Consider the following 16748-nt stretch of genomic DNA (forward strand, 5'->3'; position numbering starts at 1 on the left):
GGGATTTTTCAGAGGTGCTTGCTCTGCTAGTGGACTATCGGACATAAGGGCAGTCACAAAGTTCTGCTTTTCTCCTTTGAGATTAGACTAATACTGTGAAGAGCAGTTTCAGGTTATAGGTGGTACATTTGAAGAATTTCTTATAAGAATTAGGAAATAATCAGATGTTCTTCAAAAAGTTTGGACATACACATGGCAAGACTGACAGCCACAGAATATACAGGTATGGGTGGGGATAGTAACAACAGAGAGAACTTTGAATTAGATCATGTGATATTGGCTGGCTAATGCAGGCACATGTATGGCAGGGATTTGCTCTATACAATGGGGGCTCTTCAGTCCTCTCTTGCCATGTTTGCATATAAGGAAACCCAATCAGACTTATTTAGAGATCTCCAGTTGCTCTGGGAAAATGAAGAAGGACAGTTTCTCTGAATTCAATAATTTAAAAGGCTATTTCTTTCATCTTTAATTATGCGTAGATGCGTATTTATTTGTAGGTACATGCATGTGTGTGTAAGTGCCCACAGAAGCCAGAAGAGGGTGTTTGGTCCTCTGGAGTTGGATTTACAGTTGGTTGTGAGCCACCATGTAGGATCTGGGAACCAGAATTGAGTCCTCTGGAAGAGTGGTTCTCCAACTCACCCTAATCGACTATTTTTCAATCCTGCAACTGTGTTTGTAAACTGTAATAACCGAATACAAATTAAAGAGGAACCATATGGATTCATTATCTCCCATTTTAATCTCAGTCAAAAGATGTTCCCACTAAGAATGAGTTTCTATTTTTCTCTGGTATGGTAGGCTTCTGTTATGACTGAACTTATTATTTCAAAGCTAGAGTTTCAACGGGTTCTCTTTAGTTTCTTGCTGTTTTTCTCAAAAACTATTACAAGCTTCAGAACATAGAGTCCTCTAAGCTCCAAACTTTGGGATGTTGTCTTGAGGTCTTTATAATATTCTAGGAAGGATCCCTGTATACATTTTCTTCTTAAAAATACAACTATTGTGAAATCAAGAACTTATCAAATTTCTATTGGGCAAAATTGTCATTTATGTGGTAATTAAGAATTGGGTACATATGCCCCTCTCTGAGTTCAAACCTTTTCTTTGAGCCCCTTTTCTGTGAGGGGGTCACAGAAATCAGAGGATTCTTTACAAAGACAGAAGCTAACAAACTTGATGATAGAATTTTTAAATGACAAAGATATTACCCAAGGTTCACTGTGCTATGACTAGGGACAACTAGTAACGTGTTCTAATGGGAGACATGTGTTCCACCAGGATATTAGCAGTGGTTGTCTTTACCTTGTCAAGAAACACAGGGTCAAAAGGCAATGAGTTTTCCTCTCTGCTCCCAACTGTTCCCTTTAGAGCCCCACCCTCCCACCTGTGGCAGAAACTTACTATCACAGGCTTGTTCTTGTCCTTTACTCGTTGTTGTTTTTTTTTTAATTGGTTTTGATTCACCATTAAACCACCAATCTCATATAAAACTTGGTGACTTGCCAGTCCATCTTAATGGCTCACATGACTCTCTGTTCTCATATCTACTTGACCCTTTCTCTCTTCTGACCTTTGGCCGTATACCACCTTTGTCACTCACTTCCTTAGTCTCACGTAGTACCTTGTTTACCCCAGAATTTATACTTCATTTCCTCCAAGCATGAACTCTTGCTCCTTTACAGTGTATGTTCCTAAGGCATGCCTCATTCTAACTCTTTAACACTTTGCTTGGATTGCTAGGGATGTCTTGCTTCATGGGGTAAATATGACATTAGAAAGTCATACATTAATACTTCTTTTCATGCCTCATTTTTATTTCATCATCTCGCCATACTACCCTCACGTTATTTTCTGTTTTGATCTATTCCTCTCCTCCTCTGCCACAATCCTCATTCCATGGTACCTGGATTTTATAGCTTTCAAATGGCCCTTCCTTCATTCCTTTGTGCTGGTGTCACTTCTACTCCAAGTTCATACTTGAAAGCACCATTAAGTCATTCCTTCTTAGTATATTTTGATGATGTCTCAATGTAGTTATCATGTAGACCAAAAGTTGTGTTGTCGTCCACAAAGTACTCTGTCTCACCTTTCTTGGAAACTGCACACATCTTGGCCATTCTCTTCTCTAGTAGTGGCGTGTGTATGCGTCTGTATGTGTGTGTGTATGACTATGTATGTTATGTGTGCATGTTCATGTTGCGGTGTTCTTGGGGATTTGGATTTGCATATGCACATGAGGATGTCAGAAAACTGTGTTTTCCCTGTTCGGGTACTTACCACCTTTTATTTGAGATCAGAAGTCTCATTGACTTGGAACTTTGCCAAGTTTACACGCTAGATGGGCAGTAAGCTTTCAGGGATCCACTTGTCTCAACCTCCCATTTCATCGTTTCTGGGGTTATGGGCACACACCACCCAAATCTGGCATTTTTATGAAGGTTCTAGGAGTTTGATTAAGGTTCTCACAGTTGTGTGTTAGCTACTTTACTTACTGAGTGATATCCTTAGCCTATAATGATGGCTTTTAATGATACTTTTGAATCTATTTTCTTGGAGAATGTCTACATGTAATTAATTCTTAATTTTTCTATTACTACTTAATGTAAAATAAAAATGGAAGTTGCAGCAAATAGTCTTTTGTAGCTTTACTTCAGAGCTCCCATATAGTGACCTGGACAGTGAGTAACCATAAGACATGACACAGGATTTTGATACCCAAAAAGGTACCACAATTGAACTAATCTTCTTTTCATGTCGATACTCTATCAGTGTTCTGGTGGACACCTATGCCATAGTAACTCTTAGTCCCAGTGTACCTTGATTAAGGAAACCCTGGAACTAGATCAAAATAGTTTTTAAACTATTTATTTATTTAGCTTTTCCACAAACTCTGCTTTGTTTTGTTTCTTTGAGACAAGAAAGAAATTTTCTGAATTTCTGAAAGTTACATTGGTTTGCCAAATAATTAAACTACAAGAGACTAGGAACTTGGAAATCTTTTGTTTGAAAATATGTTTTGCAAACCAATGTCAATCTTGAATTAGTTTCCATATGACAACCACAACTTAGATGAGCTTTGTTTAAGTAGCAGCCTGGATGCAAGAATGTCATATGATTTGTTATATATTTTTATATCAAAAAGTTAAATATCACGCAGGACATGATTCATGCTGATGGAATCAGTTAATAAGGTAGCATATCAAAGATTTGTGAATCACGTTTTTTATTGGGAGAGCAGGTCAGCCGTGAAGAGCTGCTCCCCTTTATTTTTAGATGGTCTAACCCAAGAGGTCATTCAGAGTTTCCTGTTTTCCTTCTTTCCCTCCTGGATTTCAGAACTGACCGCTTTTCACATGTGCATCTGTTGGGAACCCAGACACTAAGGTTCAAAGGGAAGGAAAGAATGTGAACTGATTGCAAATGTGCCACACCAGCACCCAGCCACCCCCGAGTTCCGGTTCCCAAGATAGCCTGGTAATGGCTCCCTGTGTTGACATGGACGAGGCTTTATGTTTTGAAGAGTTGTCAAGAAGTAACTCTTCAGTTAAGCCTAGACTGCCTTGAGTTTTACACATAAAAGCTAATTCATGCAGAGCAAGCTTCATACAGTGAAGCTTGGTACTTCTCTTCTTAGAAAGATGGATGGCCTGCCTTTTCATTAGAATCACCAAGACCTTACTTCGTTTCTCCACTCATCTTCTCTTATGTCAATACTGAATACTGTCAAGCTTTTACTGGGTATACATTAGCATGAGTTTGTCTGAACCATGTCTGTGTCCCAGGGGACACTAATTAGTTTCTTACTTGCTGACCCTTACTTCCCTATTAACTCAGGTTCTTTCTGATTTCGTTATATACAATATGAGTGTATGCGCACAGGCATGCACACACACATACCCCCCATCCCCCACACCAGTTTTAGGGAATACAAACTAAATTGTACTAATTGATACAAAAATCAATTTCCCCATGCCAAAAAATAAAAATTCATTCCTCTTATAGTACTCTGAATGGGTACTTTCTAAAAAATAGCCTAACATCTTTATTGTGTCTCAAATCCTAGAGTAAAGCAACTTCAAGCAGTAACTAATTACTCATATAGTTGTCTTTACCTTTAAGTGTTTCAGTTACTCATAGAAAACTGTAGTAAAATTAAGTGGAAAATTACCAAATAAGAAAGTCATATGTTTTACATGGTTTTTGTTACGGCATATTATAATAATTGTCTTATTGTCAGTTATTTTGTTTAGGCTTCTATTTTGCCTAATTTATAAATTATATTTTACCATATGTATGCATGTATACAAAGGGACGTATACTGCACATAGGCTTACTATTAGTCAAAATTTGAGTCATGGAAAGTTCTTGGAATGTATCTCCCATGGATAACTGTGGGGCTAGTGGTAAGTAAGAGCCCAACTCTAAATGACTTGTCAATTTTATCCCTTCTAAAGTCAAGGTGACATTGAAGAAAGTAGAAAGGGGACTAGTTAGAAAGAAAAAAGGATTAGCAGTAAGATATCAGAGGATGTGAGAGGGAATGGATATGATCACAATACAATATACAATATACTATAATATACTATATGCAATATAGTATAATATATGATAATATAATATACTATAATATATATTCATGAAATTGTCAGAGATAAAACACAAAAATTAAGGGTAATAAAACGTCAGTTATATATGTATAATAAAATTTATCAGATAGTGGAAATGCAGCTAGCCCACCCTTGGTCTTCATTATTCTAGCAACAAATTCTGCTGAGGTTGTTCATATCTTACTGAGTATCCTGGTGAATATGATCTCAGTTCTCATGTTAGAATGTATGTATTGAGAGTTTTTATTCATAAACAACAACAGTTCACGCCTGAAATACTTTTGCATAATACTCAGAGTGATTGCAGTGAAGATCTGCCCATTAGGTGTTCTTTGGTTTGTATTTGGGGGGGATGCTGGGCACAGAACGATTGATCTTGTGTATACTAGACAAGTATTTTACCCCTGAGTTACATTCCTCAGCCTTTGGGCCTCAGGATATTTAAATATTACAGTCATAATTTTTTCTTGCAGCTAGAGGTATGGATTCCTAACACTTTTATCTCTTTTTGCCCAGCTAGAGGTATACATTTAGAAGGCTGAGCACAGTTTGCCTAGAGGAAATGCTGCTAGCATTTAGCAGGGGCCAAGGATGCTGACAAACTAGAGACAGTGTTACTGGCACTTAGCTAGGCCAAAAATGCTGTTAAACTAGAGGCAGTGCTACTGTCACCTAGCAGAGGGCAATGATGCTGCTAAACTGGAAGCAGTACTACAGGCGCTTAGTTAGCAGAGGCCAAGGATGCTGCTAAACATCTCACACTGTGAATTACAACATATGCCACAAAAATTTTCCAGTCTACATTGCTACCAGCACCAAGGAAGTCAAACACCACTGTAAGGGAAGTAAAACAGTGGGTTTCCATTCCTTATGACCAAATGTCATGAAACTTAAAGCACACTCTAAGCTATGTGTATGTAAACTGGTATCAGTGTTGGAATAAGGTTTGTCTAGTACAATTCACAATGCATTTATTTTAAAAGTCATTGTTTTCCACTGCAAGCATAAATGCAGTTACTAGATATATGAGAACTCCAAAATGAGACATGTGTGGTTCCTCATTCAACTCTCACTCATTGTGGCACATAAAATGAACATACATTCACTCAATCACACCATTAAGAAAATCAGTTCACATAATTTAATAACAAGTCATAAAAATTACACTCTGTTAATGGGGTCCAGGTGACCCTTACAACTAAAGAATACACATTCAAATTGACCACAAATGTCTCTGAAAGACTGACTTTAGTGTCATTTCCCTAAATAGCCATAGAAATAGACACAAATCAGTATGATGAAAGCCAGTAATTGCCAAAAACATATGGGGCCCAAACCAAGCATTCTGTGATCTAAAAAAGTTGCTGAGGATGACCTATCTTCAGTAAGCCATGAGACGAAGATTGTTTCTTTTCTGTAGTCATAGTAGATGAATCTAAACTCCTTTTCATTTAATTAGTCCTGCTTAATTGTCTCCATTTGCCAAACAGCTGGTTAGTATTAGGCATGCTGTCCATGGCTACTCAACCCAGGTCGTCTTTAGACATAGCTGATTGGACAGAATAATTGGAACCACACCATTGGCTATAGTCACCCACTGCTCGAACCAGCTGAACTCATCAGTTCAGCCTAAGAATACTAAAACACAGAAAAGTAGGCCCACACCAGCTCTCAATGACATTCCATTACAGAAATTCAGTTTACATAACAGAACTCAACCATGTAACCTGATGTAATTCAAAATCTCTACCCAATCAAACCAGCATGCTCCCTGCAAGATACATTGGTTTTAGTTATTTGGCCCTTTACCTTTGTCTTTGTTCTTCTCCTTCCCTAGGGAATCCAGTTTCTTTCTCAATGATTTCTTTCTCTTTTGTCCATCTGTAAATATTAAAAGAATAGGAAGCAGTAAAAAAATAAGTACCCCAACGATTTTCATATTAAAAACAAATGATTGCAGTTGATTTCTGTATTCACTCATAGAACTCAACGGTGTAAACAGAGAAATAGCTCTGTGAATACTGGAAAAAATCCTCACCTTGTAGCACATGAAACCAGCCTTGAAATGCGCTCTGAAATGTTCTTTCAATCATGGGAAGAGCTAGAAGCAGCCCTCATTCGTATGAAATTCATTTTTGACATCCAGATGTGTTTGTTTTGCTATCACATAAGGCTTTTCTTATTTTATGTGGTTATATAAGTCACCATTCATCTTGGACAAAATCTCCATGACAGAGTCAACTATACACACATATAGCTTTGACATTTATAAGCTACTGCAATGTAACTGGAAAGGGAAATGGATTTGGCAGCTCGCAGAATTCAGGCCTTACTATTACCATACCATTTACAACCTGCAGTGCTTTGATTAAGACTCAGTGGTCTTGCATAAATAGTGATAATGGCATGGTTTTGTCGTAGGAATTAAATGAAACAAAGTATATAAAATGCTTAATGTGGCGCCTAGTAGAAATCCATAAGTTCAGATCTTCTTTATTCCTGTGGTTTGCATGTTATTCTACACAATGACTGTCCCATAATTTAAGTATTCATCCACTGATGGATGTTGGAGTTGTTTGGGATGTGTCACTCGAAGCAGGGAATATTCTCTTTTAGCATCTAACACTTCTAACAAATGTACTTAGTATTCTGCTTAACTCACCAAATAGTAAACATAACACTCATATCGGTTGGCAGCTCCAATCAAATTCCTGGGATGTCATCATAAAATATTGGCATTTATCATTGCCAGAACATGCTTTGGGATTATTCAACTTAATGCGTAGGGGGTGTAGAACAGGATGCCACACTGGGTTCAAATAGGAAAAATTTTTTTCATACCCAAGGATACTGTTTAAAAAGTGGATTAAGAATTGTCTCGCAGGATACACTAAAACGTGTTGTAAAAAGGCAATACCACAAAATAAAATTTACAAAACAAGACTATGATCTCAGGAAATGACCGAGTAAAACTTCTGGATGAGATGAGCATTCCTGGGATCCTCTAGGGGCTACAGTTGTTCCCAGCTCCTCCTCTGCCATGAAGTCTTAGAAGTGCAGGAAAACCCCAATATAGTTAACAGGCACATTTAATACCTCTTCCCTTCCAAAATACCACCAGAACCACTTTCTTTCCACAAAATGAAAATAGTAGGATTTTCTACCTTTGGAGTCATGAGATTTGTAAAATGAGAAGACCATGTAAATCACTTGTACAGTGGCCAAGAGCCATTAATCTCTTTCATCCCTGGTGAGTTCATATCTTAAAATCTAAGAGTTGATCTGGCTACTAGGGACTGTTGTGACTTGTTATATATACACAGATGATAAAACACACTAACTACACAAGATTCTAATCTCTTCTCCAAATAGAATTGATGGTGCTTTTACTTTGTATTGCTTTCTTTATTGCTAGTTCATATCACCAAATGTGTTTGGTCAGTGATAACATTCTCTTCTAAAAAATCCTCTAATTCCTTAATATATGTATTTGACTGAACAGAATAACTAAACAATACATCTATTAAAGCCTAGAGATCTTTTTGTGGTGCTAGGGATGAAACCCAGGACCTTGCATATGCCAACCAAATGTTCTATCACTGAGTTCATCATGAGAAGTCACAAGTTTTTTGCCTATTTTAATTTTTTTATTTTTTTGCTTAGTATATAGGCTAATGGATTTCACTATGATGTTTTATACATATATTTCATTATACTTTGCTTTCAAACATTCTCCTCTCTCACTGTTCTATCCCCATGCAAAAAATCTTTCTGGATGGTGGTCTTCCTGTCTCATTATGGGTATACATGTTTTGCTCTAAAGCATATTCCTCAAGAAAAGTCTTACTTGGAAAATGTAGAAATTTGACTTTGAATCCAAGCCTCACCACTTATCAGTTCTATGACTTGGAGAGCTTTGTGCTTTAATTTTTGGATTCTCAGTTCTGGTAACTGTAAGATGAATAGATTTTTCTGTGGGTTGCATCATAATGCATATTAGATTATATTACAAAACATGAATTTTAGTGTCACATCAATGATAACTTGTTCTAGTCTTCATAACTAGTTAAAGGTTAAGATTATTGTGTACTCCCCCTACTTCTCTAACTTTATATTACCTTGGGCATGTCAAGACATATGTCTGCTCTCACAGGCACACCCCTCAGGTAGGCACTTTATTTTTTCCCCTACCACCTAGGCAGGTGTGGAGAGTACTAGCTTTGACATTAGAGACTTCTTTAACACGGGTTTTGAATTTACCACTTCCCACCGATAATAAGTTCTTTAATCTCTTCAAACCTCAGTTGCCTCACCTATAAAATAGGAGACATATAGTCTTGATTGTAAGAACTGTTGCATGGATTAAATAAGGTTAGAGACACCATGTACTTAGAGGACAGCACATCTTCAACACGTATTGATTATTCATTGATCTGTGCACAGAGTAGAGGTGGAAAGATGAGACCACATGGATTCAGATATTCAGAAATGGTAAATAGATAAGAACTTTCTTCTTTACATCTTTTTGTTAATTTTCAGCTTCATTTAGTTCATCTCTGAAAACATTAATGATGACTTGCTTCCACAATACCTGGTGAAAGGAAGATGCATGGAAACCAAACCTGAAAGACTCATTTTAAGAAACTTTTGATGGGGACATGTTGCTCAAGTTCCTTCTCTAAGTAACTGCTGTCTCTAAGAAAGCATACACACCAGAAGTGTAGCCTTGCCACTGATTCTGTCACACTGGAAAAACAGTTTTATAGATATGTATAATTGGGAGGTTTTATTTATCTTCAATCCTGATACAGCCTGCTTGAGTCTTTCCACAAAAGCATGTGTTGGGCCGGGCAGTAGTGGCGCACTCCTTTAATCCCAGCACTCTGTGAGTTCGAGGCCAGCCTGGTTCACAAGAGCTAGTTCCAGGACAGGCTCCAAAGCTAAAGAGAAACCCTGTCTGCAAAAACAAAAAACAAAACAAACAAAAAACAAAATAAAAAACAACAAAAAAAGCATGTGTTGGAAACTTAGTTCTGATTACAACAGTGTGAAAAAATGTAGGCTTAATGGAAGGACCTGAAATCATGCATGTACCCTTGTGGATGGATTAATGACAATTAAAAATGACTTGAAGCTATTCTTTCTCTTTCTCTCTCTATAATACCTTCCACCACACTATGAAACATGAAAACCCTCACTTGATGTGGCCTTTGATCTTAAACTTACCTCCTTACCAGTTCCATATAAACTCCCATTGTTTATAAATTATTAAATAAGCTAGGACATACCTTCATCTCCACCTCTCTGCTTGATATGATGCAAGCTGCTTTGTCTATTATATGCTCCTTACAATGATGATCAGCCTCATCATACATTGATATTAGATGGGCCTAAGTTGGAAATCTCTAAAACTGTGTGCCTCTTTTAAATTTTTTCTTTAGTATTTAAAATAATATTTATTCTTTGTCTTTCATATATATTACTGTTTTCCTTGAATATATGTATATGTACTGTATATGTGCATGATGACTGCAGAAGGTATCTGATCCTTTGGAACTGTAATTACATATAGTTGTGAGGTATCATGAGCGTGGTGATATGGGGCAATGGTCTTTATCCTGTCATTTGTATTATTTTTAATAAAGCGCTGATTGGCCAGTAGCCAGGCAGGAAGTATAGGCGGGGTGACCTGACAGAAAGCAAAGGCAAGGCAATGAAAATTCTGGAAAGAGGGAAGCTTCAGTCTGCAGCTGTGACCCAGACACAGAGGACACAAGATGTGATTGCCTCACCGAAAAAAGGTAGCAAACCACTTAACTAACACAGACAAGAATTATGGGCTAATATAAGTTATGAGAGTTAATAAGAAGCCTGAGATACGAGGCCAATCACTTTATAGTTAATGTAGACCTCTGTGTGATTTCTTTGGTGCTTAATGACTGAGGGGAACTGGGCAGGACAAGAACCTCAGTCAACAGAATGGCCCCCAACGTGGGGCACCAACTGTAAAAATTAGCTTGATTCAGGAAATAACCAGGCTGGCTAAAGGATATAACAATTATATTTTTATTTATTATGAGGGCAAAACTCATGAAATAGGAATGAGAAATCGAAGCTCAGCTGTGCCCCCATGGGAATCACAGAGACAGAGTACACCTGGGCTGTGCTCCTGTTTTATTCCCTGTCCTGGAAAGCCACACTGGAACTTGGCTCCACCTCTTAGAGATAATTGGCTAACAAGGCTTTCACATCAGTGTGGGAACTGAATCTGTGTCCCATGCATAAATAAGAAGTGCTCTGAAATGTGGAGGAGTCGCGTTAGCCCCCTTTTGGGTATTTGGTAAGAGTGATGAAAACTGACCAACACAAGAGAAGGCGATACATACACGTAATGATGAAATGAAGGCAAAGAAAGTATTAGTAGGCACCTGCTGCCAGGGCTAAAGGTCTCCTTTGGTTCTATCACAGATATAGTCAAGCATATAGCTCAGTGGGCACAAAACAGCCACATCCAGTCCACTACTGTTCACCTGGAGATCATTGTACAATGGTCTTTAACAGTTGAGAACTGCTGTAAAATCTTGGTTATTTCCCACACAGATCTGGAGTTTTAGCCTCTCAAGAAAGGCAGAAAAGCTCTATGTCTATTATTCCTCATGCCCACCTAAAGTCAGCATAGGCACCTGACCCTGAGCTATTACACTCATTTATAGTATCTGGCAGGCACTGAAATTTTCAAACCCATTCGAGCCTGAAACGGAGGTTCTAACTTGTTCAGTCCTCTCAAACAATTCCTGCTGAGAAAACTTTGGCAGGATGATTTTGGCACTACCTCCCTTGTTTCCCAGCCATAGCTGCATCACTGTTTTGTTGAACCAGAAAAATAGACTCTTAGAGAAAGTAAACCAAAGGAAGTCATAGGAAATGTGGAGAGCTTAGTGGAAAAAGTGAGGAAAAATATAAAGAGACTTGTGGGTTCTCAATCTGATCACTGGTGACATATGTAGCCAGGTAATTCTTTATTATTGTCAACTGCCCTATGAATTGTAGGTTACATTCCCTGCCTTTATTTACTAGCTGCCAGACCATCTACTCATATTCTGTTGTACCTACCAATGATGTTTCTGGGCATGACCACAGGAAGCACAATTTCTGTGGCTGAGGACCATTGCTTTTTTCATAATTCTATGTAGAGAGCACAGAAATATACACAGGAAATGTGAAGAAAACCTTCATGTTCTCCCCCAACAAATGGCACCTAGTCTCCACTTCTGTTTTAAACAGAACCATATCAAAATATTTACAAATTATTAATACTTTAACTATTGGGTTGAATTTAAGGAAGAAGAGCAATTCCCTTCCATCTATGTAGAAACGAGAATCTGCCTATAGTTAGTGATCTTTGTACCAAATGCTTAAAGACTATAGGTTTTAGGATTAAAATAAGTCCCTGGAGTAAAGAGCCTTCTGATTCCCCGCTGGAAGATTGTCTTCCTTACTTGTGTGGCAAGATGAGGTGTGAAAGTGTGTATGCGTTGAGTGGTGGTATGCTATTCAATTCCCAGGAAAGATGCCATAGTTCTTTTTTTCAAAACCACATAATGCTATTTACACAGACTATGTGGACTGAGAAAAGTTGTTTATGTAAAAAGAAGAAAAGATGCCCAACTCAATGTAATGCAGTGTCATGGATGCTGGCAGAAAACTGGCACAGATATGAATCAAGCCTATCATTTTGTTGATGGCAATATATCAAGGTTGTTATACTATTGGGGGAAACAGGCAAAGGCTCAAAATGAAATGCTGTATCATTTTTGTAACTTTTTGATATGTCAAAAATTATTCAAAAAATTAAAATGGCCTTTAAAAGCCTTTCTCTCAGATACCAACTGTTTTGAGTAAGGTCTTTGAGTAAAGGCTGAAAATTTATTTGGTAAGTGTGAGAAAATGGAGGTCTGGTCTGCTTCTTGAGGTGTTTCACAGAATTGGGAACTCAAATTTGTGGCAAGAAGGGAGATGACTCACAAAGCCATAGTTCCTGACCTGGTTGAAACTATGGAAATAATATGCTATTGCCATCTCCCTCATCTGAAGAAAAACACGTGTCCAAACTGACACAAAACATTCATTGTGGCTTCTATTTTGGTGGAACATACGTGCTAAAAAGGGAGTGACCAGCTAAGAGTCACAACCTGTTTTATTTTTATGGTTCTAGTCATGGTTTCATAGGTGGCTGATTAAACCTTACAAATGTTATCTTTTTCACTTGTTTCTTTGAACTCCAATTTCTACAGAAATATTTGTAATCGTCTCACATCTATACAGCCAAATCAAATTATTGCCTTATATATACACATATAAAACAAATATATTTATGTATACATGGATATGTGTAACTACAATTCAAGTGAGTTATATAAAATATGATATTTTCAAATATATTTAACACAGGTTGGGTGTGGTCATGCACACGTTTAGTCTCAGAATTTGGGAGGTAGAGGCAGGTAGAGGTTTGTGAGTCTGAGGCCAGCCTGGTCTACTCAGTAAGATCTGTCTCTAAATAATTGTTCAGTATTGTTTTATTCCTTACTAATGTGAAAACCCATGGTTTCTTTTCCTCATGGTGTAGACCTCTCAAAACAAAGGAGAGGTAAGGACTAAAAGCTTTATTTTTTTTAGTGTACAATACAGCACTATTGTTTACACATTTTATTTACCAATACAGTAGGATTGTTAAAGAAGTAATTATATTATTAGTGGTCCCAGGAAACCATTCATTGTATCCATGCTCAACATCTGCTACTTTCCAGTGATAAATGTTATCCATGTAAGTTAAATTTTTCTGGTAAGTCCACCCTGGAAAACAGATAGGTGCTGATAGGAGCAGGGCAGCCAAAATTCCAGGGAAAGCCAGAAAAATGAGACACTGAAATGAATTCCAAACTGCCCCTTGTACTTTAAGTTGCCTTCTCTGTATTTAAAGCCCTTCCAAAGAAACAGAAGGAGAGCATCTCTGGCAGCAAAGGGGAATCAGCTGTCCATAAAAGGGAGATTCATGGGACCACTGACAATGCTGTGGTCCAGGAAATGGCTTAGGGTGATGCCTAGATATTTAAGAAAAGAGCTAACATAGAGGTGTCTTTTCCATTTTAACATAAAGGTCTTTTTCTGCTTGTTTTAATTTTTCTCCAGGTTTATCATAGCACATGATTATTCTTAATGACTTGGGAACATTATTTACAGCATAATACTTATACCTTTACATATCATCTTTTCTCTAGACAGTAGATTGATCATTCATCTTTTTAGTCACCTACCCATTCATCCATCTGTCCACTCAACACTGATTAGTCACACAGTGTTGGAGAGACTGAATGGTGAGCTTTAAACTTAGATGAACAGACACTATCTGTTCTTCTGAGGGACGCAAGAGTTTAGTGTCAGAGATAGATCTGGGAAAAGCTGACTAAAACCAAACAAGGAAATGCCTTTGTGAACATTTAACTAGGTGTTAGGACAGAAGAGTGAAGGGTGACCCCAAGTATGCTTGCAAAGGCTAATGTTTACTTCCATCCTCAGAGGATAAAGTTACTCTATTCAGGACCCTTTGAATGTTGGTGGTGTTTTCCTCAATAAATCACATGGTGACTAAAGGGGTTAGTAAATCCTTTTTTTTTCCTGACTCTCCTATTCTCTGAATGTTTTAATTTTAGTAATATAACCCCTATTTCAGTGGTTCTCGACCTCCCTAATGCTGAAACCCTTTAATTCAGTTCCTCATGTTGTGGTGACTCCCAACTTTGAAATTATTTTCATTGTTGCTTCACAACTTAATTTGATACTGTTGTGAATATATAAATACCTGATTTACAGGATGGTCTTAGACAACCCCTTTGAAAGAGTCATTTGACCCCCAAAGAGGTTGTGACCCATAGGTTGAAAACTCCTGCTTTATTGGCTAAGCCTCGTATTGGTGAACAAAGATGACAATATAACAGATCCAGAGGGTAGTATAGCTCCTTCAGTGGGCACCAGAGTTCTGGAGACTGAAAACAAAAATACTGGAAAAGAAAAACAGCCTACACTAAAAAATATGAACAAAAAACCATTTAAGTCCAAAATAGTCCCACCGTGTATTCAACATTGTCTGAAAATTGGGCATGTTTGTATGTGCACAGGTATGGCATCATCAAGAAATGTTATTTCACGAGACATATCTTTCTTTATCATCCTATCTTCAGACTATCAATTATAATTTAAACAGAAGAAGGCATGTTGGAATATGAGCATGGTGTCATTTCTCTTGGCACAAATCCTACTGAATTAGGCTTTGTTTCTTCATCCTTATAGTATCATGTGGACTCAGATTTCCGGAATCTGTTTTCAAAGTGTCTCTATTTCCCTGGAGAAGGGAGAGTTTTATGGCATTATTAAGCAATAGAGATGCCTCTTCGTAGAGTGTAGGCTCCCCCAATACTTGTGAAATGTACTAACCTCCATAGTTTACATGCTGAAGTAGCGGTAAAGTTAACAAATCTGTGGTCACAAAATAAGAACGTTCCGTGAGTTTCTTACTGCTGTAATGAGACTGAGCTGTTGGAGGTCACCATGCTTCTAGCTCAATTAAGTACTAAAAAAAGAAATCCTTTTCTGTTTTGTGTGAATTATTTTGCTAGGACAATTAGTTCTAAAATTTTTCTTTATGATATTCAAGAAGGACAAATAACTCCCGCGGATTCTTGGATCTCAAGCAAGTGTTTTCCTATTTTACAAAATCGTTAAGAAATTTGATTTATTAAGCATGTCTCCTCATTTGGTCAAAATGTGAGGCAGGAAAGCTGATCTTAGGGGTTGAATGTCAGCTTAATAGCCCAGCTATGGTTTTTTTCTTAACTAGGCATTCTTTGTAATTACTCCTTGCTTCAACAAGTGGTCGTGATCAAATTATACCCTAGAAGGACCTTTTTCTCACTATCATTTTTTCACATTTAAATTCTATGAGTTTTTTTTTTAAAAATTAAAAAACCCCAAAACATCAGATGCACATACTCAAAAGGAGAAGGCTTACTACTGTCTTTTCCAAAGCTGGGAGCTAACCTATTCTTTGCTGCTTCTCAATTTGTATCCTTTATCTTCTTACCCTTACAGAGAAAAGAATACTTACTAACTTAGTCTAAGTAGACACATAGTTTTCAGATAGAGAAGTTTCTAAACATCAAACCAGAAAAAAGGTTTTTATCAAATCATTTCTTTTGGCTTTATTTCTTTCCTGGACTTTAAAAGAAGGGAAGTAGGAAGGAGACCACAAGTTAAAAATTTCACACTCATCTCCAAAGACACCTTGAATTGTTAACTCAAGAGAAGAAAATCCAGGGGTAGGGACTGGGGATGCAGCTCAGTTGGTGACTAGGATTCATGAAGCCCTGGGTTTGATCTCCAGCTAGTAGAAAACCAGAGGTGTTGACACAGGCCTACAATTCTAGTACTTGGGAAGTAAATAGAGGAAGATCAGAAGTTCAAAGTCACCCTTGGTTATATAGGGAGGGAGACAAACCTGGGTTACATGAGACCCTATGTTTTGTTTTTTGTTTTTTGTTTTTTTTTTAAAGAAACCCAAGTTATAGAATTTCACCATTATTTGTGTCAAAGCCAAAGCCTGTAGTTCACAATAATAAAATGGAGTCTGAGAGTTGTGCCTATTTGGAGTGTGATTTTTTTTGACCTATGTAAGAGACTAATTCCTCCTACTTTGCTTTTGTTTTATAATGGAAAAGCCAATCAGATATACATAAGCCATGAACTTTAAATCTTGGCAACTCCTAAGAATTTCTGCCAGTTACTCCCATAAAAATAACTCTCTTAGATAGAGTAACTGGAAAGATGACACAATTGTATAAAAACTTAGACTATTTTCTTCCCCATCACCTGGATGCAGAGCTAGATGATACCATTACCAAATCAATGTTTACCTTCTTTCCTCCACTCTCTCTAATTCATCCTTGCCCCATTTTGTTACTTCATGCCTCCTGGGATGATCCTTCACTCCAGCCTTGGCAAAACACTCTATAAATTCAAGCTAATCCTTATGATTTAGTCCTGATTGTCAGTACCCAGTTAGGAACCTGAAGGTATTTC

The 16748-nt window shown here is 37.5% G+C and overlaps 1 protein-coding gene across 3 annotated transcripts in view; it reads right to left on the reverse strand.

The window, feature by feature from the left end:
* Arhgap6 (Rho GTPase activating protein 6) overlaps positions 1–16748 on the reverse strand; it is a 501238-nt gene that overhangs the window by 61272 nt on the left and 423218 nt on the right. For all 3 annotated transcript variants that reach the window (XM_085685233.2, XM_048446252.3, XM_048446253.3), the window contains exon 3: positions 6423–6494. In XM_085685233.2, coding sequence (XP_085541359.1) covers positions 6423–6494 — 72 coding nt within the window. The remainder of the gene's footprint in view (positions 1–6422; positions 6495–16748) is intronic.

Source organism: Myodes glareolus, chromosome X, assembly GCF_982192425.1.
Source record: "Myodes glareolus chromosome X, mMyoGla1.1, whole genome shotgun sequence".
Taxonomy (NCBI): Eukaryota; Metazoa; Chordata; class Mammalia; order Rodentia; family Cricetidae; genus Myodes; species Myodes glareolus.